This window comes from Grus americana, chromosome 7, assembly GCF_028858705.1.
Source record: "Grus americana isolate bGruAme1 chromosome 7, bGruAme1.mat, whole genome shotgun sequence".
In the NCBI taxonomy this organism is placed as follows: domain Eukaryota; kingdom Metazoa; phylum Chordata; class Aves; order Gruiformes; family Gruidae; genus Grus; species Grus americana.
The window spans coordinates 24,864,307-24,889,132 of NC_072858.1; the positions used below are offsets into that span (position 1 = coordinate 24,864,307).

Sequence of the window (24,826 nt, forward strand, 5' to 3'; positions counted from 1 at the left end):
ATAAACTGCATTCTTCAATTGAAATGTGTTTTTATTAAGTTGGCACCAGGAATGTCTCTGAATTTCATGCCTCTTACTGCAGGCATCAAGTCGTCTGCCACTCAGGCTGGTGCAATGCATGAATGAGAAACTGAGTCTTTGAATTGCTGCAAGTATCTTTATGCTAAAAACATTTCTCTATATAATACTAGCAGAATTCTGCCTTTATTGCTTTCTAGTAACACTGCTACCTTTTAGAAGTTTAAGCAATCATGATTTACTTTGTAGCATCTTAGCACCTCTTGTGGATTTCAAGGGTACCACAGATTTTCGGTTATAAATCCCTGAAATACCCATAAATTAAAGTTGCAGTTCCACCTCCGGGTTCTGATGACATTGACAAATCACTTGAGCTTTGCTGACATGGCTTATGTCACAAGAGTTGTCTTAATGGAATTACAGCCTTCGTTTGTAGAGTTTGAGGAACATTCTATTACTCGTTAAATTAACACTTATTTATTACTAGTGAGCCCAGTTTGAACCTTTGCAGTAATGATAATCAAAGCATGTTTAATGGCAATAAACAGATTGAAATACAGGCAGTATTACTATCTTATGCTTTCCTTTATGCCATCCTGCTCTCTTTAGCCAGAGTAGATCTGCCTTCTGTCTGGACTCCCCTTTGTCATTGCCACCGTAACTAATGAAAACAATAAGCATCTTTTCTGATAGTTACTGCCATTGTTCCCTGCAAAATCTCTCCCCTAGAATCTGTCTGCTCAGTGGAACTGGGTAGGGAGTTCATAATAAATGAATAGGAGAAGGTGTAAAAATCAATGTTACTTCAAGTTCTGTCAATATAAATATATTGACTTAGTAATCTACTATGATTTAGTCATATGCTGCAAGAAAAGTACTAGAGTATGAAATGTAACCACAAATCATTTTCAAGTAGTGTGATGAAGCAGTGACAGAATGATCACAGCAAGCGTATATTACTTATCACCATGCTATAAAGATGTTATATCATTCTCAAGGAAAAGAAATCCCGAGATAGAAGGGGCTCTTCATTAAGCATTGTACGGTGCCAAATACGAGCTGATAGCAATTTGCCTCTGTTAGTATCAAAGTGGAGGTCAATGGCTTAAACCACCTGTCAATTTAAAAATCCCATTGGCAGCTTTCATGTACCAAGCAACCTCATAAAGCTACTAGCTATCATTTGAAAGCTACGTTCAGAATTTTTTTGGTGCACATGCTTACAGAATAAGCAGTTCTCTCTCTTGTGAAACCTAGCGTGAATCTTATGAGATGGCCAGCTACTGTCTCAGCCATCAGAGAGCTACTCTGATAGAAGACAGGGACAGCAACAAAAGAGGAATTGTCAGCTTTTGTACGTGTCCTTGCGTGAGTGTGCCTCGTGGCATCCTTATCTTTTCTTTAGAGACCACAGGGCTTAATGGAGATACTTCCCTCCTTTTGTTTCTGTTTCTGTTGCCAAACTGGCTCAATAAAGCCATTCCCTCATCTTTAATATAGAGGTTAATTCTAAACATTATTTTTCCATCTTAATCTAAATGCCTCTACAAATTAGATAAATACCTTGAACTCCTAAGATTTTGCCTAAAGGTCATCACATTGTTCAAATTTTAGCCTGTTTTCATGAGGTAGATGCAAATGATTTTCTATAGAATGACATCCAGCTTTGATTTCAGAGCTAAGTAGTATTTGGTATACTTCTACATTATTGAAATGTTAAAATATTATCCTTAATGTGAAACATTCTTTGAATGTATTATACATGTACATACATGTATGTTTATAAAAACAGCATAAGAAATCTAAATAGAGATTTGCAAAGAGCCCATACTGCACAGAATATTTGCTCATCATTACTCCTCTACTATTAAAACTTTGATTCAGAAATCTTTTTTAAAAAAGGTCTGGTTCTGTTTTCTGAACACACTGGTGTAACTTTGGAATACCTTGACTGAAGCCGGTGGATTTAAACAGGTATACTATTGATAAAAATGGAAACAGAATTGAATCCAGTATAATAATTCTTATGCAGCTCTTCTGCAGAATCCACCATTTATGGAAGGAATCCAAGAATCTTTAAAACAAAAAATCATCTAGGTGGGATTTAACATGATCTGAGTTGGCCCTGCTTCAAGCCAGGGGCTGGAGCAAGTGACCTCCACAGGTCCCTTCCAGCCTGAATTGTGCTGTGGTCCTATGGGTTCTAATCCTGTAGGAATTAGGTCCCCAGGTGCTATTTCCTGCCCCTCTGAAAATCCAGCCTCATTCATCTTCAGAGAGCAGTGTTGGTGGCTGAAGAGTAGAAGCTTACTGAATCAAAAAATAAAGTTTATATAATGGGAATTCCATCTTCTCACAATAAATCTGATACAGGGCAAAGATGGACTGCATTCATGATTTTGTCTAATAAGTCCCTTATGCATTTCATGGGAAGGAATTGTGTGGATGGAGGCACATGCATGTGTGAGAGATGAAATAAGTTCTCATGGATAGTTCCTATACGGCTATACCAGGAGTGCTAAACACGCCAAAAAGATCTGATAATGCCTTCAGCAGAGACAAGTGATTTGAATGGTTTGTCAGAATACTAAATTATGAGTGAGTTTGTGACTATATTAAAAAGAAAGTTCTTAATGGATTTATAGGGCTCTGTAAGATTGTGGAAGCATCTGTTTTCACCAAAAACATTGCAGAGAAATTAAATATTCCTCTTATTTATTATATTTTCATCCCTGTATGAATCGCTTTCATAAGAGCTGCCCTCCCTCCAGTACTCACCACATTCAATGTTCAACATTCTACATTTGTTGAAATAGGAGTTCAAGGAACTAGGAACAGTTCTTTACTGAACAGCAGGAGTGTGATATCAGAAGCTACTTAATCCACTTACAGTGGTCTTTAATTTGTGTAAGGTTTTTAAACTTGTTTAAGATACCTTGGGAAGTTGTCATCATTTTTTAATCACATTTGATAGAGAGAAATACAGAGAATAAAATATCACTGCTGTGAGTACTGCCTTCTGATAACACCAGAGCTCTGAGATGCAATTTTATTTGCCAGCTTGGGGTGAGGGGTATTTTTTTGGTGGTATCAATTAAATATGTATGTGCATGTAACTTGTTATGGCTGATTTTTGCTACAAAATTTATATTCACGAGCAAAGAGACAAGGGGATACTACTTTGAATTGTTCCGTCTTTTCTTTGAAGTAAAGATAAATGTTATAACAGAAATCAGCACTCTCTCAGTCTTCATTTATACAACATGGGTGGTTAATTGCCTCTGAGCAATCCTGTTGTTACTGAGATCATGGCTGATGAGATATGAAGCTTTGAAATAAAAATACCTTCTTAATGTCATCAGCGCTCTGACTGACAGCTCGTTTTGCCCATCTTTAATACTCCTGTTTTATAAACAGCGTACATGAGTATAATAGCTGAGCTGCAGATAGGGCATCAATCTTTGCTTGCTAGGGGATAACTTGTCAACATGTTCATGACTTAACGCCCGTGTGTTCTGATGGCATTTGTAACTCTCAGATAAACATCACATCGAAACCCAAGCTATTAGACGGCCACGTTATCTCTGTAACTGGCCTTCTACAAACTAGAAAATTACCGGATTATACGTTCCTAGCTGCTTTTTCTCAGTCTCAGCTAGAGGCACATCATTATTCTGATCAATAGTGTAGCCAGTTGCTAGTAATTTCAACATTAGTACTGGCACAATTTAGAAATTTGCCAGTTTGAATTGCAGCTACTTAAACAAGAACATAAAAATAGATATCACTCAGGAAAAACAAGGAACATTCCTGTTTTCTTTTTAATTCCCTACTTCACTTTTTACCAGTTTCCATTCAAAATTATTTCTTTGGAAATAATACGCTCTTCTGTGCTGGCATTATACTTAAAACTGGTAGCAAGTGTTGTCCAAGTATAATTTAATTGTGATCCAATCTGGTTTAATTGTTTTGTTTTAATTGCTACCCTTGTCTTGGTTTCGAACTGTTCATCTTAATTTTATTACATATGTAATTTTTTTATCAAAATACAGTAACTTAAATGTGGTAATTCACCTTTTTACCTATACAATGTAAAGGCAATCCAGAAAAATACATGATAGAATCAATGTAAGGCAAAACATTAGTATACTTGCTGTCATTTTTTAAATAACATGTAGAAGTGAGAGATCCATTTAAAAGGATCAGCATGTGGAATTAAAAACCCTCAGAAGTTTCTAATTAGACTGAAGCAGGACCTGATCCTTCTAGCTGCTGTGTCTCTCTCCCTGTCAGCGACACCGTCAGTGTTAAGGGAGCCTCAGTACACAGCAAGAGGATTAATATTTTGCAAAATTGGGTTTTAAAAGGCCTAATTTACCTCACCATAAATTCAGTGACATTCTGGACAGGCTTTGTGAGAAATAAATGTTGAATAGGTTGCGTACATTTTAAAAAACAAACCTAGTGTGTTAAAAATAGATTTTTGAAACCAATTACAAAGTTCCAATTTTTGCTGTAATAGCTATGGGACAATTACAAATTGACTTAACGCCTCAAAGCAAATCATCACCATTTAAAATACTTTGTCATGCCTACTATCGTCCCTATCCTCATAACATTTCATTTTATGTTAATGTGTCATGTGTTAGAAAATCATGTAATGATAAAGAAAATGTTCATGTGGAAGGTTAGAAATTACTTTAATGAGTTATTATTACCTTGCTCGCAGACTGTTGGTAATATTTTTGTGTTATTTTAATGTATTCTGAGTAGAGACAGAAGCACTAGTCAGATTGGATCATCAAGAACATTCCCCTGGGAATGAAGGCAGGGTATAGTCCCCTAAGAAATGATGTGTCAGATTGAGCTGATGCTACGTTCACAGGAGATACAACAACACAACAATGAAACATAAAAATACACTGAAATATGTTATCTATTTCACGTCTAAGATGACTTGGTGTGGTGCTATGGAGACTGGCACAATGACCGTAAAGGTACTTCTCAGGCTGTGGTGTTTGCTAGCAGGAGCCTCGCTCACTTGCAGCTGCCTCTCTTATATAACGGGATGGTAACGGCTCCCGGAATTTGCTCACTTCCCCCACACTGAAATGGGCTCATACACGAAGTGGGAAGATGGCAAGGTTGCAATAAAAAAAGCAATAAAAGAGAAAACATGGTCCCGGTTGAAAGCGGTGGTTGTAGCAGCACTTGTAGGTTGGTTTGACGCTGATCTCCGACTCTGCTTAAAGGGACGTCACTGTTATTGGTGATCAGTAAATGATTAGTATCCACCCAGGACTGTAACAGATATTTAAAGAGGCACAAGATAGCAAATGCCAGTGTATTAAAATAGGAGCATTATGAATATAATGCTAGGGTAGGCTATTTCAGCCCACGAAAGTCAAATTCGTAGGCTATCTAGCTACCATATTCCCACTGCATTGGGTGTCGCGTTCTGATTCTCTTTGCAAACTGCTGCTTGATCCTGTGGAAGTACACATGCAACTAAAACCTTGCTGACAGACAGTTGCTCTGCAAACAAAACTTCAAATCTCCTAGCTTCTGTGCATGTGAATTTCAACTATGAAGTTACATTCACGTAGCCTTTTTTGTACTTGAACGTATGTTAAAAACGGAATAGAAGGTAGTACATAGTATTGCATTTTGTTATGCTTAGAACTTCATTATTTCTACATTAAATTAGTGAAATTATCTTCCTCTTATCCCAAGCAGTAGGTGTAGTAATCTGCACCATTCAATGTCAAGAGAACAGATCTGTTTCGAGGCTCAGAAAATTTCCTCAGGTACTAATAAAAGAAAGCTTATTTCATTCTGCTGTCTCAAAAATGGCTAAGGAGAATTTTAGCTTTTGAAGGAAACTTTCTAGTAAATGTTTTTAGGAAAAACAAAGAGAGATATCAGCCTGGAAAGTAGTTTTTTCAGATAGAGAAGATGCTTCCAATGAAAATACCTGTATTTGGTTTGGCATATACAGTGCCTTGAATATTCCTTGTAAGCTTGGAGGGTTGGTTTGGGTTTTTTAATCAAATGTTTTCCCCTGATCATGGCTGTTGGAGACAAGCCCAGAGCCACCAGATTCTGATCAAAAAGGAAATTTCCCAAAGATCATCATGTGGACTTAAAAATGAAAAATAGGACCAACCCATGAAAAGTTATAACTTTGTTGTCGGTTTCCTCCATTACATTTTTCTTGGAGCATATTGTAAACTGAAATTATTCTTTTCTTGGACAATAAGATGCACTGGGGAGTTTAACAGAAGTGATATGCAACAGGTTATAAATAGAGTCCACTGCGGATGATTAATGTGGAGGGCGTCACAGTATAAAACACTTAAGCCTTTCCTCCAGCTTTGAGGACAGTAGTCAGTCAAGGCGTAGGCCACGGATAGGAAAACTTCGTCAACCTCAGTAGGCTTCAAATCAGGATCAGAGTTTTCTCCATCCATTGCACAGCCCTCAGGACCAAACCACTACAGAGTTACAGCCCCTGCTCTCACTTGCACAAAGACATCAAAGAAACAACGCTCTAATTTTCCTTAGAGAGAGACTCCAATGGGCCCAAGCATCTATACAGCCCTTGGGAAGTGCGAAAAGTTATTCTACAAGCTGCAGTGAGCTGGCCCAGTAGGTCCAAACAGTGGTAATCGTACATGCAATGCAATACAATAAAATTATTCAGCCTTGAGTAACTGATTCCTAACGGAATAACAGGGATGTAGTGGAGTTTTATTTAGGGGTTTTTATTGTCACATTTTTGCAGGAATCTTTCATTAACATTTTCCACTTGTAATGATTTAAAGCATTAGGGTCTGAATGCTTTTTTGCTTTGTGTATTCAACACCTCCTCTCCATTCCAGGAAAAGGCTGCTAAACTGAAAACTCCTTTCACTTATTCATAGTTGTCTAGTAAATGCAAAGTCGTATTATTTGCACGTGTCCATAAATGACTGCATAACCTCAGACTAAGGAAGATGTACACCCATCCGAGTGATCCTTACAGAAATTCAATGCATTCAAAATGTGTCCGTAAATACAAAGAAAACAAGAGGAATAGGGACAGCAATACCAATACTCACTGCTTTTCTTGAAAACATACTTGGCTTAGTATTCGTGTTGGTGATTAGAAAATAAGAAGTTTGCGTTAGAGGGTTGTACATAGACAGTGAAATGCATTTAGCACCTGACCATTTTATAAATAAAGTAAATATAGACTTCCAAAACATTTTATTTGTGATCTCATGGTTTTGTCATTCTGTGGAAGTAAAAATATTGACATTTAGCAGGCTGTTTGTTCCAGCTTTCTGATCTCCTGCAGTTTATTTTTATAACAACCTTATCGATGAGCCTCTTACTCAGCTCTCTAGGTTTAACTGAGTTGAGTCGATTTGTTACCACAGCTTCAAGTAGCTGTTACAGAACAAGCGAGACATCCTAATAAAGCTGTAAACGTGTTTACTCAAACATGGTATTGATTTTACTTGGAGAGGGAGAAGCTAGTGCTTAGCATGGTGTCAGGAAGGATGAATTTAACTGCAGTTTTTCATTGTCATCTGTCATGGTTGTGAAACACTAAGTGAAGCCACAAGAGGATAATTAGAATTGCCAGAAATTTAGCCCCTAAAATCAGTTAACCACTTGGGATTTTTGTAGTTTAATTAGTTTTTATTAAAACTTTCCTCCAGTGGTGTAGTCAGGAAGGGTTTTCTAATGTTCTTTTCAGTGAGAGTGAGATTTCAAGGTTGCCACTTGTTAGATACACATCTTAAATGGCTGCTTTTCTGAAAGGGTTTTTTCTCGCACTTGTAGTTAGGCTGGCACTACAGTTCTGTAGAAGCACAGAGCCATTTCATTCTAAAAGAGAGGGAAAGACACTTGTTTGTACACATATACATTTGTAGTTAATACCATATATGTGCATGTGTGGAATAATGCTTGCACTATATTTTGAGAGAGAAAGTGCTAAGGTGTGTGAAGGTTGAAAGAAGTATAGTGTATTTGAAGATGCTTACATTTAATTTGTCTTATATACTGTAAGTCTAATGTGTCAGACCACAGTGCCAAAATACATGAAAACAGAAGCCAAATCCCACCCTTAATCAAAAACGTTTCCATTTAGAATAGCCAACATTCGGTTTGATAGCAATGGGCAGGGCCTCTGGCTTACCACAGTTCTTGGCTGTAATATCCACCATCTGCCACAAAATTAAAAAAGGAGAAACCTCGGCATGTTGACGTACGGTCGTTCAGTTGACTATATTGCAGAATCGTCTGATGCCAACATCTTTTACAAAATCTAGGTTGGCTGGTTGGCTCCTGGCACCAGCATTGCTAACCACCTGATTACAAGTGACCACGCTCGTGCTACCACAACATTAACCCTCCAACAGTGCTAAAAGACTTCCAAAAAAGCCTCAGTTGTATCAGCTACAAGGCTTTAAATTGCTAGGGTAATGTTTCTTGAAAACTGCATCTTCCCACACTGCTGGCCTGGAAAGCTAGTGGGATCACATAAAAATAGATGAGCGTTCGAGCAACTGTGATAAATGCTGTATACGAATGAGAGTGTAAAAAGGTGCTTCCAACTGCCCCCTTTAGTGGAATAACACCATTCGAAAAAGGCAGTTCACAAATTAAGCTGCAGAACTGTTAAATACAAAAAAAGAGGAGGCAGCTCAGTTCTTCGTGATCCTTTCTGTGGCTGGGACAATTTTGCTGGTGAATGGCCTGGCTAGCATGGATTGCATTAGGAACTTCAGGGTTCAGCTGGAAGAGGAGGATTCTCTGGGAACATCACATAGCAAAAATGTTTTGAGGGGCTCTGACTCAGGGTCGGCTTGTAATTGTTTATAATTAATGCATTTGATAATTGCTTTTTTCCTGCTTTTCTTTCTTGCATTTAAAAAAATACATTAATTTTGCCTTGGGCATTTTATAAAAGTTGGAAGTGTGAGAGAGACTGCAGAAAGACGAGTAGTGGGGGAGCTGGGTGTCGGAGGCTATAAACGGATTTCCAGCCAGCATTAGTAATTAACAGTCATTAAAATTAATTGTCAAGTGTACAATTTGAAATGAAACATTTGGCTTCAATATGAGCTGTTTTTAAGTGTTGTTAAACCATTACTGAAGCAGACCAGAACTGTTTTAAAATCTCCGCTATTGGACTCCCACATTCCTATCCTACTGCACTAGCACTAGGCATTCATTCAGAATTACCAGTGATAACCTGGAAACAAAACGTTCAAAGAAATCACTGATTTCAGTGAAATTGCCTCTGAAATGTCTATTTTGCTGGCCACAAGAAAACGAACTTGGTTCTCCTTTAATGATTTTTAAGTGCTACTCAGCTCTTCAAAGTAACAAAGTAAAGACAACACCTTTTGTGTCAGTCAGTGGACTGTCTTGCTGTGTCTTTTCAGACTTACATTGACATCCCCAAAGAGATTTGAGCTGGTTTCAGTGAGGGCCTTGCTTTGGGTCTGGATTTTGAGGCTTAAGCACCACTTCTGGCACTTGGCTTACAGAACTTTTCATTTGGTGCGCACAAAAAAGAAGAAAGCAACTTGACTTTTCAGTCCCTCATTCTGTTTGCAGACCTAACAATTACAAACATTGTCCTTGGGCATATGTAGTAAGGAAGCTGGAGATAATAAAGATTAACTCAATTATTTCAGGCACACTCTTCCGAGCAAAGTGATTTCAGAGATGCTTTTCTCTGCTGAGCAGAAAAGAAATAATTATGGGCCAAAAGTAGCTATTGGTGTGTTATAATCACTTCTATCATCTGGGAATGCCAATACATTTTGTACCACTCTAAGGTTTAAAGCAGCTTTTGAAACAAAGTTGTCTTGGCTTTCTAGGAAGATGCTGAATAAGTGGGATGAATCGGATGCAGTTCCAAATAAGTTCTTATCGTGGCTAGGTACAAGATGATTATTTGGCTGTCCATGCCTGTGAGCAACAAAAGATATCCCAGTCTACTCTGAAAGCTTACCAAGATGGCTAATTACAGCAAGGTGGCCTACTAGACATCCTGCAACTGCCATTTTTCTTATTCCATAAAGGATAAATACTTTGGATGGCAGGGCGGGAGGCAGACAAGTGGGAAAGCTTTGAGTTTGTTTCTCGCCTTTGTGTTCTAGCGTGAAGAGAGTGGTACACAATGCACATATAATGCTGTCCCCAGCTTCAGCTAGTGCAGAATAGCTGCAGTTAGAAGATGGAAGGTAATAATTGCCTGAAGTTGTTTTGGTAAAATATTTGAAGTGAGGTTGTCTTGTGTAGCCAAAATATACTACTGTTTTCTGCACTCCATTCCAATGATAGTCAGGAACTAGTTCAGGCCATGGCAGAAGTTAAAATAGTTGCTGAGCTACTTTAGTATGTGCTGGGATGATCTAGTTCTGTGAGCACAGACCCATGATACAGGATCAGAGTTCAATCCTGCCCTTTCTGTCTGTGAAATTGTAGGAGGAGTGTGAAGTAAGTCGGAAGCCATGTTCACTTATCTGCTTGCATTTCCAGTCATGGCACCTTAAAGAGATTACAGCCTTCAACTGCTTATCATCTTCCCTCCACTGCCCTGCTTGCTGGTAGAGCTGTTTGAGTACTCACTAGCCCACTTCAGTTTAAATCAGCCGGGTTAGCAAAGATCTACTATTCCACAGCTTACTGTTTAAACTAATCTGGCTCATTGTGACAGAGTATCAGGTTATACAAGCAGCAAAGAAGGATGGTGAAAAACAGATGGGGCAGTAACTTCTTCAGCTGGAACTCAAAGATCTGAATCCATGCCTTGAGAGTATGACTCATAGGGTTTGCATCACAGTACCTTACACACTGGAGGAGGCAAACTCTGAATTCTATTCTGGCCATGTTGCTTTTTACTGCATTAACTAAAAAGAACATTCTGCAGCTAAGGCAGCCAACCTGATAGAGCTCTTTGTTTCTCTGCTCAAACAACATTGCTTTCTGGTGTTCCCTCGGGGTCTGCTTTGCCAACTGCCTAGGCTGAGTATGTGATGTAGTTCTGTGTTTGTGATGTGTGTGTTTGTATTGTCATTCGATGCTATATTGTGTCAGATACTGCTATTTCTATTTCATCTATGAAACACATACCTTTTAAGAGAAACTCAACAGACAAGAGAACGGTTTGAGGGCAAACTCCCCACTGCAGTTTCTACATAGCTCATATATGACAGCTATACTTAATGTCATTTCTCCACTACTCTGAAATCACAGAGATTGCTCATTGCTATCCCCAATTAGAACAGGATGTTTTTTCACCTGGTTCTGCTTTCACATAGATCAGAATAAATAAGAAGTAGCTTCACTGAAGACAAAAGATACATACTAGCTTGAAACTACAGTGAGCCTGGGAGGTGATGACAGCCTCAGTCTAGTTGGTATTGAAAAATAATTCATGTTTTACGGTCCTTTGCTCCTTGGATTTTCTCATCTTCATATATGTTTGATGCCTTGATCGTAAACATAGAGGACAGTTGTTCTTTCTTTTATAAACTGCTCTCTGAATTCATGCTCTGCACAAAACCTAGCCTCGTGTTTGCCTTTGGAGGCGTGCCCAGTGCATCTTCAATACTTACTGAGTCAGAAATGGACTGTCTTAACAGCCTCATTTTACATACGGTTACCACTTGCTCTCAAGTTTTAACCACCCAGAAGCACACTGGCAAGCTCCAGCCTTCCAGGCAGTTTAAATTTAATGATTGACATTCTCTGCATATCCAAGAAAGTTTCTCCTAAGAATGCATGTTAATTTAATGGAGAGCAGACCATTTTCATCTTGTTATTCAGAAATGGTCTGATTCCTGCCAGGCATGCTGTTTGAATTTCTCAACTGTTACCCAACTATTACAGCTGGACCATCCTGCCGCAGTTGTGTTGTCTGTCATCTGCTGACTGCCATCAGTGATAGCACTCACAGCACAATGTCTTCCTGTTTCAGATTCTCATCTTTGTATACTGAAAACTCCTGTCTGCTCCACTTGTGCTTATGGACTTAACTTTTGTTGGTGAAACAGTCCTTTTTTCCCAGCTAGTCTCAGTCAATATCTGTGAAATTCCAGCTAATATGTAGTTCTCTAGAAAAGTAGTGATGTCAGAAACATATGAGTTTTCTCCTAGTTGTCAACTAAGACGCCTGCTTTCTATGGCCTCCCTGTTCCAATGAAAGGTATTTGATTTATAGATTTAGGAGTTTTAAACTCTTCTCCCATTTGGTGCGGTTTAAAGAAAACTATACATCAGCTAGGCTTCCTTCCACTGCCAGTCATGACCGAGAAGCCACGAAAGATCTTGGTAATTCATGAAAACGGGATCTGTTGCTTACCAGTATTATCCTTGGTTAATCTAACCTTATTTTTCATCTTTTACATGATTTTTAATCTTCAAAAACCAGACATTATTGCATAGGATAAAATATTTTTATCATCCTCTAAAAAATATGTTCTAGTGTGCCACAAGGAAGGAAATATTTAGAAAAGGAGCACAGGTTAAATGAGAGCATCACAGTACAATGTAGTCCTTGTTCCAACAGTAACCAAGCTGAACAGAGAAAGTGTATTTGACTCTGTCGAAAGCAAGCTAGCAAAACATATCATCTGTGAATCAAGATTTGTAACATGTCAGAAATTGGTACCTATGAGCTACATAGTACTTACGAGAGGCATGGTTTCAAGACTAGATTTATACTGTCAAGGCCCAAGGCCTGTCAGAGCGTGACACGAACTTCAAGTGGTGGATGAAAGCTTTAAGAAGAACGTGTTTCAGCTTGCTCGAATTCTGATTTTCCTGAGCAAGTCTCACTTTCCTTCTGTGATTGGACAAGGAAGAGAGATACATCTGAAACATATTAAAACCAGGATAAAAGTAAAAAAAAAAATTACCTCTAGAATGACAGAGTAGAGTTTTAAATTATAAGATACTAAGTTTACTTTTCACATCTTGAAAACCTCTTCCAAATTTAAAATACGTATTTCACTTCAGCCATAAGTTCTGTCATGCTTTCGATCACAATAGTTTCAGCCAAGACAAAGTGTTTCAGAAATGAGGGCCTCAATCCATAAAATTTCTGCTGCCACTTGGACTTAACTTTTCGAAGTACCTATGAGTAATCTTTTTTTTAGGATACTCTCTGCTTATATTCATTTAAAGAGGTGCTCTGGTTTTCAAAACACTCAGCTCCCAGTGATTTCTGGTTTTCTAAGCCACGCGTGCTAGGGCTTTGTTAGCCAAAGCAGTTAAGTGCCCCGATTCAGAGGCGCGCGGCTCTGCGTACGGTTTGCTGCTTACGTAGGTATCTGAACATGCTAAGAGGTACCCACTGATTCTGAAGTCTTGGGTTAAGTTTCACATAATCAAGGACAACAAATGTCATCTACCTTTCTTCATCAGGTAAAAATTTCTCACTTTTTTGTTGCAAACAGCTCTAACTGTGAATATAGATAACATTTCTTTCTTAGGTGCCTTTCCCTTTTTTTGAGAAAAGCTTGCAGAGTGACAGTCATGTGGGGCTGTAGCTGTAGCCAGTATGAACAGAAGGAGCTCTCTTCAGCAGGGAAAACTGCTGCTTTGTTTTTAAAATGGTATTTGAGGAATCAGGGATTCTCTGTGGAAAAGGAGAGAGCAAGAACTCTGGTAAAATTATTTTGAGGGTACTAGTAAAGATCAGTCTTGATAATCTTTCATTTAGTTGAAGCTACCAACTGGAGACTTCAGATAGAAATAACAGCAGCAGCACTCCAAGTCAGCAGCTCACTGAAGTACAATACTAAATTTAAAGTAGCCAGGCTACCCATGTATGTACAGTTAGGCCAGTATCTCACTGCTTTGCCCTGTGACAAACTGATACACTGAAAAAGCCTAATCCAACCATTTTTTTTCCTGCTCTTTCTCTCCCACTTTGTTCTGTAGGCTTTCTCTCACAGCTCGTCTATGACCGGCCAGTGACTGAGTGCATCCGAGCTGGACATTACGCAGCCAGCGTAATTATCAAGCGTTCAGGTTGTACCTTCCCAGAGAAGCCTGACTTCCACTGATACTGGTGAATTGGAGGGATCAAGAGTAACTCCTATGTTGCCATGGGATTGCTGCCTAAATTTTTCCTCTTTCCCTTTCCTCACCTTTCCAATTACCTGCATCAACGCTTCTGTACTTCTGTTCATTGTATTCTAAACAAAATATATATTTCTATGGTGTTTTCCTTTTCATGCCACTATGATGTCTCAGTAGTCTTAACTTTTGGAAACAGTGCTAAGTGAAGCTTATTCTCTCATCCATCAGGAAAAATTGTTCTATTTACACAGTTTATAAGGAAGTTCCATGTAAATGACGCTGCCGATTAACACAATTAAAATAATTCTGTTGAATTATCTAGTTTGTATCCAGCTGTGGCCAAATCCTACTCACCTTATGTGAAATCAACAAATTCAATGGTCACTGTATGTTATAAACTGGGAATTGTTCTTTCTATATAGTGGAGTCACACTCATGTAAAGAGCGGTGTAAATGTCCCAAGAATTTCCTTACATATTTGAGTGTACAAGATCTGGCCATCAGATCCAGCCCAGCTTCCATGAAAGTGGACAGCTATTTTGTCAGTAATTTAAGGACCTGATCCAAAGCTGATGTCATGCATTCAGTCATCTTGCACTGATGTGAGAGCAGGGTCTGGCCACTCAATGTACAGTCACATTCATCTGTCAGGTGAGCTAGCAGATAGGTACTTTCAGTGATTTCAGGGCAGATTCATGAGTTGATGACAAACATCCACATACAGATAGGTCCTATCTCCTCCATGTGAGCTTTCTAGAGGCTGCATTTAAGGTACACATAGTGAAAATGAGGTACAGAAATATTTATGCAGGATATATGGACAGGATATGCCAAATGGAATCTCTGAAACGCACATTTTTAAACTTTTAATTTACTTTGGATAATTAAGCAATATGGTGGATTTTGTTTGTATTTACAGTATTCGAAGAGGTGATCTGACACTGCATTCATTACTTTGCTATGTAATTTGATACTGATAAATAAATTGTCATACTGTTACTCCTGGCTTTGTATTGGTATGTGTCCGGCTTTCCCCCATGTATTGTACTGAAATGGGAACAGGAAATGTGTTACATCTCAACATTTTATACGCGACTTTCAGTGTCCAGGTCGGTGTTCAAGGGTGATCTCAGCAGTAGGGAAGGGAAGGAACATTGGTTTGGTGTTTGTACCACAGCAGAGATGAAAAATTAATGGCTAGGGTTGATCAGAGAATGTTAAGTCAGTGCCAGCTTCGCACTTTGCTGCATAGCGTGAAAAAGGGACACACAGAGATTGAATGTTGTTGTTACCATTTGTGTATTGCAAAGAGCATGGGGAGAAATCAAGGCTGTGATCCCAATTCCCTTGTTTGGCCCAGTATCCAGTCTGATACATTGGAGAACAGGCTCTGTTGTCTTAGAGGTCACCTGGTGAGATCCCTTGCAAGTACATCAAGGACCTTCAAACCAGCCACTGCTGAAAATCCTCGTGGGGCCATGGAACTCCATCGTCACAAGCCAGATCACTGCATTGTAAGTACGGCCTGGTCTTCAAGGACTCGGGCTCACAGTTTCTCTCTGAAAAAGGTTGCATGTATGAGCCTTGTCTGTCTGTGGACATGCTCATGAGCAGCTTTGTGCAGATAACACTTGTCTGGTTTCTTCACAGTGCTGCTCTCAAAAGAGCTTTGGACTTTACATTTCTCATGTTCTAGCATAGGAGAGAGGAAGAGGAATGACTCTATTGGAGTGCAAGTGGAAATGCAAACAAAACTGAAAGAGGCTACAGTGCGTGGTCTTCAGGCTTTATGGGTTGATCAGAAGAATGTTATTTTTTACATCTCATGGTTAATTTTTAATTCTTTAACTTGATGTATCAATATGATATATTTTATTCAAGAAAATCTGATAGGCTAAGGAAGGATGTGTTGCAGTCGCTGCTTTTAATGTATGGTCACATATGCCACACCATGCTCGCTGTACGAATTTGGCTGTCAGTAAGGAAAAACCTAATGGTCTAGTGGTTAAATTTGCTGTTCCCTTTGCTCTACATCCATGACACTTTCCATTCCTTTTGAAACAACTTTATAAATGTCCTGGCCAGATAATTATGGCCCATTTAAAACAGAATATAAATATGTAAACATTCTTTACCGTACCAATGAAACTACAAGATAGCATAACTACTGTGAAGGAAGGAAGGATATGTAAATGAAGGCAGTTATAACATGGGAGAGGTTCCCTTTCTTTCTTTCTTTCTTTCAGCTATTCCTTGTTTTCAATTCAGGATGCAAGAGAGTCAAGTCAGAGGTTCTGTTCTGAGCTTTTCCACTGATGTGCTTGATGAGCTTGGGCTCCTGACATTTGGCTCTGAGTGTCAGCTACAAAGCATAATTTGAAGCCGGTGGGAGCAGCTGAGGAATAAACTACTACCCGATTCATGGAAGGGCATCAGAGTCTGACCTGCTCTATTTAGCCATTCATTATTTTTCCAATATCTGTCAATGGGTATTCTTGGATGATATATGGATACTTAGAAATGTATTGCTAAATCATGCTAAATAATTTGAATTTGTGCTGTCAAATTGCCTGACGATTTCATCCTGGATTCTTTTCAGGTTCTGTATTTCTTTCCTGATGAAGGGGTTTTTAATCTATATAATGGATAATGGTGCCATCCTTAATATTCTCTCTCACAAATATTCCTCCTCTCTCTTTGGTCCTGTACCAGCTTATTCCACACAGACGCATGTTAGAAAACTGGGTTTCCTGAAAAACATCACTGAAAGAGTTGTCTGCCAGTGACATGTGCCACTGTCTCAAATCCCAGATGGGATAACTGAAGTGAGTCTGTCACTGAGCTTGAGCCATCATTCAAACCCAGAGTTATTACCTGGGATACTTTCAGGAAAACAAATACTGGAAATCCATTTCCCACTAGCCACCAGCCAAAGGGTATCGCCCTCACTCAGATAAAACTCTTCCCTTTTGCTGGGAATGAGACTCCTGTGCCCGACATCATGCGTTTTAGCCTTGTTTTAGTACCATGCGAGTGGGAGGCAACACTGCCGGGATCAACAGGCAGGGAAATGGGCCCAGCATTCAGAAAGCCACGTGCTAAAGAGCCGAGAAGAATTAAGAGCTAGGAATCAGGAAATAAAGGTTGTGTTTCCGTTTCTGCAAGTGATCCACTTTGTTGCTTTGGGCAGATCGCTTTCCTCTCTCAATCTCTCTCTCTCTGTAAAGAAGACGGTAAGCTCAATTAGATCGTAAATTCAAGCGGTGAAGGTGGTAAGAATTCAAGTAGGACGGTATCAGCCACATCTCTGCCTGTACTCATTGCTGGTCTTTTGATTATTTGACTTTCCCCTTTTGTACATGAACGAATTTAAAATTATTTGTTTACCCTTAAAAAATAGCGCTAGCTGTTACTACTTGCTTGAGGGTTAAGGCAGGGAAGGCAAAGGAGGGGACAGGAAAGAAAAACAGCTTTACTTATAAAGTGAAGTAAAATATGCTACATGAAAATGACAATAGAAATGCACAGTGTTTTAAGATGACAAGTCTGGGAACAATCTTTAATTTAAAGGGTCTTATCCACAGTTTTCATAAAGAAATGTTAATTAAAAGTGTGATGACATGTTTGGGATTTAAAGGAAATCATTCTGCAAAGGATTTGTAGCAATCACAGCTCCAGAGCATTAGGATTACAGATCCTTGTGCTGTTCCTTTTCAGCGATCATGTGATTGGCCTGCTGTTAAATATAGCTCCCATTTAGCGAGCTGAGACAGGCTTGGGAAAGGTAGGGGTAGTTTCCCTTTAAGCAGCGGGATTTCAGAGGTGTTGGAGATTATACAATTCATTAGTTTTTACATAAGATCAAAGGGAGAGAGGAAGTCTTAATTTGGGCACCAACTGCTACTGTCTGAAAGTCTTGCAGATTAAATGAGAAGGGAACATGTGCAGTGCTAGCTGCTTGTATTAGAGCATGAGCCTATTGTTTTATATCTCACTAACTCATTGTTCTCTTCCCGGAGATAATTCTCACACTTAAGACCTTCAGAGATAGTTATGTCTATTGTGAATAGTTCAGCAACCAGCTGGCTCAGAGGTTATTGCCTAAGCATCTTTCCCTTGGTCTAATCCCCTGCAAGGTTTTTTTCTGCACAGTGTTGTTAATCTAAAATGACTGCTAACTGACTCCTGTGTCAAACATTATTCATTATGTGCTTTAAATGCTTCCTGCAGAGGCCAAAATAAATTTTGCTTTTTAAAAGTGGACCACAAAGAGTGCCTATGTAGGATATTTCCTAAAAGATTAGACTCAAAATGGCAGTTAAGATGATGAGGGGGAAAAACCGTGCTCAAAACAAAGCCTAACAATTTAACCAGGGACATACAAAATGGACAAACCTCAGTTACCAAACCCCAGTTTTCACATAGAATTATCCATGGCCTGTTCTTGTGAGAGAGAACATACACCTTGCAGAGGAGGAGAATTATAAAGACATGGAATAAGCAACCTTATTAGAAAATGAAGGCCAAATAAACAAATTTTTTAAAGGCAGTAATTCTTTTGTGTCTTGGGGTTTTTTTTCAGGTGTCACTGGTGTTGGCATAAAGCGAGAGGGGTTTTTTGTGTCAATGGCACTGACAGGCCTTGCATGCGTAATGACAGTATGGGAAGAGAGACAGACAGATAGATTTGAATAGCAATAAGGTGGGTTTTCTTCCAGTGTGAAAAGAGCATGGGATTCATGTGTACTGAGATGAAGTATAGCCTTGCTGCACAGTGCAAATATTTAATGCTGTTCTAACTATCCCTTGGTTATTGGAGTGTGACAGTTAATAGCCGTCAGCTGCCAAACCCAGTGAACAGTTTGGTTCCCTAAAAAGAAAATGAAAAGTTAAAAAATGAAGCCAAGTCAGACTAGAAACCCGCAAATCATAAATGTGCTATAGCTTAGCAGGCAGATCATCTCCAAAGTTCAGAGCCGTGTTGACCTGAGCTGCTTCTCAAATGAGAGAAGGATCAAGTACGTCTGTCTTCTAGTCCTAGCTTTGCCAGGTACTCCCAGGCAAGCTTTGGCTGGGCTTTCTGCCTCCCAAGGCCCTGTTACTCCCTAGTGGTGTTTATAAAGGAGATTGAGTAAAGCCTGGAATGAAGCAAAGCAAAGAATTATCATTATTCGGGATCAAATATCTCAAGTCAGTGGCGCAGCGTAAATTCAGGGAAAAATGGAAGAGCTCCTAAGCTGAGTGTGAGAGAAATTGTGTACTTGGAAGGTCTCCCTGTCTGTGGTGCCATGGAGATGTTAACATTGGTGTAAAATATTGCCCGGAAAGAAGCGTTACTGTGGAATAATAACAGCATATGAGAGAATATTTCAAGAAATAGATTCAGCTTGAAAATCACCTCTCATTCTACATATTATTTTTCTTATTCATGCTAGAAGTAACACTTCGCTGTACTTAAAATTTGCTCAGTTTTGAACATACCTACTTTTTGGGTCCTCGGGAATAGTATGTGAAGGTAAGTACTAAAGGTAAGCAATTAGAAGGCCATGCTCTCCAGGCTCCCTGTGCAGCCACTGGAGAGCGTGCCTCCAGAGGACCGGTTAGAGCAGGGAGCTGAGCAACAACTCCTGAAATGCTCTGCAGGCACCTCTGCTGGCCCTAGAGAGAAGGTAGGATGGGACCTACCTAGGCTAAGGCTGTAGCCTTCTAAAGCGGGGGCAGAGAGGGGGACTGCTCTTCCCTGGCCTTTTCCCTTTGTTGGTATGCACTTTTCACAGGGAGGCAAGAGGAGAGGAAATAAATAACAAACAGGCAAATAAAGCAGCAAAATTTGTAACCATCAGCAAAATGACTCACATTTAAATTACCTTGATCTCGGTTTCTTAAAATTATTTGGATTTCAAGTTAATGATGATTCTTCTAATCTCTCCTTTTCATATTAATACTTGTGGTAGATATTGCACAAAACCCCGTTGCTCATCTGCTGTTTGGGCAGCAATTCCTACACAACCTTTTGTTCCCATAGGATTTATCTCTCACCTGAAGTATTTCCCTACAAACACACCTCGTGTCCCAGTGAGCTTCATAAAAAGAGTAGGTTTGGAGTTTTTTAAGGAGGCAGTAACCAATCACAATAGGTTTTCCCAAAAATTAGATTGTTGTCATATCTGTGGATCGGTGAATTATAAATTAAATCATTGATCCAACTTTGGGATACATTGTCAGGGATATCAGCTATTGGTGGGACTATTAACAGCACTCAAATAACTTGCAGAATTTCCAGGGTTCTTCTGTCACCCTATCACATGGACAGACCTATTTTAGTCTGGCCTGTCCTAAAGCATAGCCAGCTGCTGTGGCTGTCTTGCAGGGTGAGGACAAAGCGCTTTTCTATTCATCTCCCAAGGTCAGTACAATAACAAACACATTTTATGTCTGATAGTGAAAAGCATTTATTGGTGCAACTTTTGCAGTCCTTAAATGGCCACAAATTTCACACGATGAACACTCTGGATTTGGGTAAGGTTGTGCTCCAGATACATGGTGATTTGTCTGTATCATAAATACATACACGATACATTTAATTGCCTAAAATTAGCAGTAGAACAGCCTCCTGGGGCTTGATGTTTATTATGCACCACAGTGTTTCAGGACAAAGCAAGAAACAAGATTTTAGCACATAACCTGGCAAATTCAGCTTGGGAAAGGAAGAAATTCATTTGGAGTGACTTGTAATAGTATGTTTACTATAGAAATTTATGCCAGCTCAGAAGTTAGCTCTTCTCCCCCCCACCCCACCCCCAGCAGCAGCAGCTTAAATTGGGCCATGGGAGTCTCACAGAGTAGGAAGGTATTTGACTTTCCCTGAGGCACAGAGTTCTGCCCTGAAAAGAAGCCTCACATATTATTGGCTCAAAGAGAAAAAATAAATTGTAGTGTGCTTGGATATTAACTTGCACAATATCAGCTGCAGCTTTGCAGTTTGTGTTGACATGCAGAAGTACTGTGTCATCCTTTGCATGACACATCTGCACACCTCTGCCTGACACAGTGTTTGCTTGTCCCTCTTGATCCTGCCTATAAAGTCACAAGTAGCACGTTTTATTTATCCTAGCCTTGTAACTTTTTCCTAATGACCTCATTTTTCTAAAAGAGATGAAGATGGGGCAGTGATGGGGAGGACATCTCTCCTGTATCATCGTTCATACCTACTGAGATAGTTGGCTTCCCTGAAGACTCACTCACTCTTTGCTGAACTGATGATGCAAGAACCACTCGGTGCTAAAAAGGCCAGTGAGATTTCTAATGATCCATTGTTGCTTACGCCTCTTCCCATGTTTCAGGCTGTAGGGAGAAGTCAGCTCTCAACTCTGTTGAAGCAGCAGGCAGCTCTACCAAGGGACTAGCCTCTTTGCTTTAATTGCCTTTAATTCTTGTTCTTTAATTTTCCTTGTCTATATCTTGCCCATGTACTAGCCCATCCTGATGCTGTGATATCGAATGGGATCAGAGTGTGGGGCATTTGACATTGTGGCCCCATAATGAGCTGGATAAAGTTGAGTGGTATACAGAGCAGCAAGGATCACAAGGGCCTTTACTTCCCTTCCAAACACGACTGGCAAAAAGAAAACAGACATAAATGCCTGTTGCACAGATCTCTTGCCTCTCAATTCTGCTCATTTAGCTCAGCTTAATGATTCTTTTTGGCTGCCTCTTCCCTCCCAAACCATAGCTGCAAATATTCATCTTTAAAAGTAAAGCACATAGAAGTGGGCCTTCCTTCATACAGGACTCTCGCTGGCTGCCACTCCTGCTGACAAAAAAATTGCAAAAAGCAAGAATTTGAATAAAGGACAAACGTCACATATGCTGTGTGCTATGGAGGACAAATGCTGAATACAAAATATGTTTAATTGCTGAGTTAATTATCTCACTAAAGTCTAAATGTTGTTTTTCGGCACTCCCCCCCCCCCCAGTTGTTTACTTTTATCAGTTAGAAAATAAAAAATCAATGTCATGAAAAACATAATTATATTCCTACTAATCTGGAGTGTTTTCTCATTTGAGTACTGCAGTCTGATGCGTTTTATCACTTTCCTTCAGATTATAGCAGTGGAAATTGCCAGTTAAAAGCTATGGCTTTAGAGCAAAAAAGGGGAAGAAGAAAACCCACCCCAAAGCCATGTGCCTTGCCAATCAAATCTTATTCCTAATGACAAAGCTTCTGCGATTTCCTTTCTGACAATACATGAATAGCTAGTGAATAATTGGTTCAACAGGAGCTTCATTAAAGTCCAAGAGAGAAAGCAGAATCTTTCATGTGAATAATTTGGAATGATTGGTAAAGATGAGGCATTATTATAGGATTGCCTTCTGCTCCACAGTCAGAAATATGCAGCCTCTTCCTTGCTGAAGTGTGAAAACATTTTGCAAATAGTTCTAGCTACTCCCAAGCGGTGGATGATCTTGCTACTTAGTGAAATGACTTTTTGGTTGCTACTGTTTCTGGATTAAATGCACCCATTCTCTACACAAATGGAAAGTAATTGAGCTTTGTCTGGGGAGCCCAGCCGCGGGCACATCCTCCCACTCCCAGCTTGAACAGGTTTTGGTGTAAGCCTTGGGTGCTTCTCCTCCACCCCTACAGCGTAAAGGGTAGTGACACTGACCAGAGAAACCCAGACCCTCTGACTATGTGCCCCAGCTCACCCCACCACACCGCTTCACTCCGTGCCAGCTGGTCCGGGCTGGAGAGTACATACGTGGTAAGTGCATCATCAGCCTGTCCTCAGCGGCTCTGCCAGCAGTCTTCCTGGCGGGCAAAACCAACAGAGACAGCTCAGCCTGGCACCTGGTCAGCAGAGTGAATGTGAGAGTGACCTGTGGTCATTTATGGAGCAGATGAGTCCACATCAAACCGCCACCTCAACTGGAAGGACTCTCTCCTCCCAGCACTCTTACCACGACCCCCACGCAGCAGGGCAGCGCGGTACAGCAGGGTCCCACCAGTAAAGCACACAGATGCTCCTGTCACCCTCCTGGCAAGTTAGGAAAAGCAAAAGGAGCAGAGAGAAGCTCGAGATTTCAGGGAGAGACCAAGCTCTGGGACTGGGAGCTGCTGACACCCTATAGAGACAGGCCAAGTTTTGAATTTCAGATTTGGGTTCCCTCCTCCCTGACTAGTGCCCAGGCCTGCCAGCCCCAGTGTTTCTGACCAGAGCCAATTAACCTCATGGCCTTGCGTGGGATTTCATATGTCCCTACGTTTGCCACATGGCATCCTCAACTCTACATATACCTCAGATTTTAACAAATAACCATTTTTTTTAAAGGAAGGACCAGTTAATTTCTTTACCCTGCCATAACAGATGCTTCACCTCACATGAAAGATCATTCAGTGATTCCAGCAGCGCCTGAGCTGGGTCACCCGACTCCAAGCCATCTTAGATGGACGTGACCTCAACATGGGGAAACTCAGCAGTAGGGCAGCCCTCTCCTTGTCTGTGCCCCTGAGGATAATCGTCTCAAGAAATCACCTTTCTTTAAAGGTGAAGCTTTAAAACTGTCAGTGAATGCATTAAAATATCACTTTAAAGATAATCTCATAGGGTCATTCACCGTCTTGAGGCAGTGCATTGTTAGTGATGCACAGTGTCGGGGTTTAGGGGTTCAGAGTTTCTTACTGTCTGTCGAGTCTTTTCTAGTTGAGTTGGAGGAGGCCTTGAGCAGTACCAGTATGACTCTGAGCACCCCAAGGACACAAACCCACATCCCAGCTGGACCCTCTCCCAAGAGGTTGAGCAGGCTGTGGTAGGGCCACTGTGTAAAGGCAGGGCTCAGGGAGAGCATATAGGATGAACGTGTACGTGCAGCAGACATACGTGCCCTCCTGCTCTGGCCTCTTCCTGTTTTGACAAGAGCCAAAAATCAGGGAATTGATTTTTCACCCAGTGTACCCACTATAGCTCAGCACAGTTATGCTAATGTACAGAGACATACGCTACCTGCCAGAATTTGGTTAATTCCTGCCAAATTAATGACTGTAATAAATAACAACAGCAATGTTGAACATGATCCTACTCCTCTAGGCAGGGAATAAAACAGCCTTCCCAACTCAGAGGCTGTGGCCCAATGTCAAGAGGCTGCAACCCAGCCAACTCAGAGCAGCTGAGGAGACTACATATACCAGAGGAGATTCACTGCAGGGTAACTTACGGAGGGAGAAGCAAGTTTCATTTGCTATGAGTGCTCATGCAGATGGACAAGAGTTAATCTGAGCTGTCCCTTTACCGTGCTGAGGCTCCTCACCCCATATGTGCTTCAAATGCGGAGCGCCACACTACCCCTGCAGGACTGAGAATCTCCAGAGGGTCTAAAGCCCTGGCAGACCTTTCTCTGCAGTTTTGAGTTTACAGACAATGTCCACGTTCATTTTCATGTCCTTGCAGCCTACTTTTTAAACCATTTACCCCGTCTCTTTCTCTTTTCACAGATCTTCAGGTGGCTGGTCAGCAGTGTGTGCATTGCTGGCATTAAATAGCCCTGACTGAAAGATGAGAATGAACAGTAGCAGGATTGATATATGAAAAACATCAACAAATTCAGGGCATGCAACAACAGTGAGCAGGATTTCTGTGAACAGTTTTGCCATTCATTACTGAAAAGAATATATTTGTCATCGCTCTTCCCTGGAATGTTTTTACAATGGCAGCTG

At 40.3% G+C, this 24,826-nt stretch overlaps 1 protein-coding gene across 2 annotated transcripts in view; it reads left to right on the plus strand.

The window, feature by feature from the left end:
- Positions 1–15,111, plus strand: part of ADK (adenosine kinase) — a 294,428-nt gene extending 279,317 nt beyond the window's left edge. For both annotated transcript variants that reach the window (XM_054832283.1, XM_054832284.1), the window contains exon 11: positions 13,972–15,111. In XM_054832283.1, the coding sequence (XP_054688258.1) occupies positions 13,972–14,096 (125 nt within the window). In that variant the 3' untranslated portion in view covers positions 14,097–15,111. The remainder of the gene's footprint in view (positions 1–13,971) is intronic.
- Positions 15,112–24,826: the final 9,715 nt, after the last annotated feature.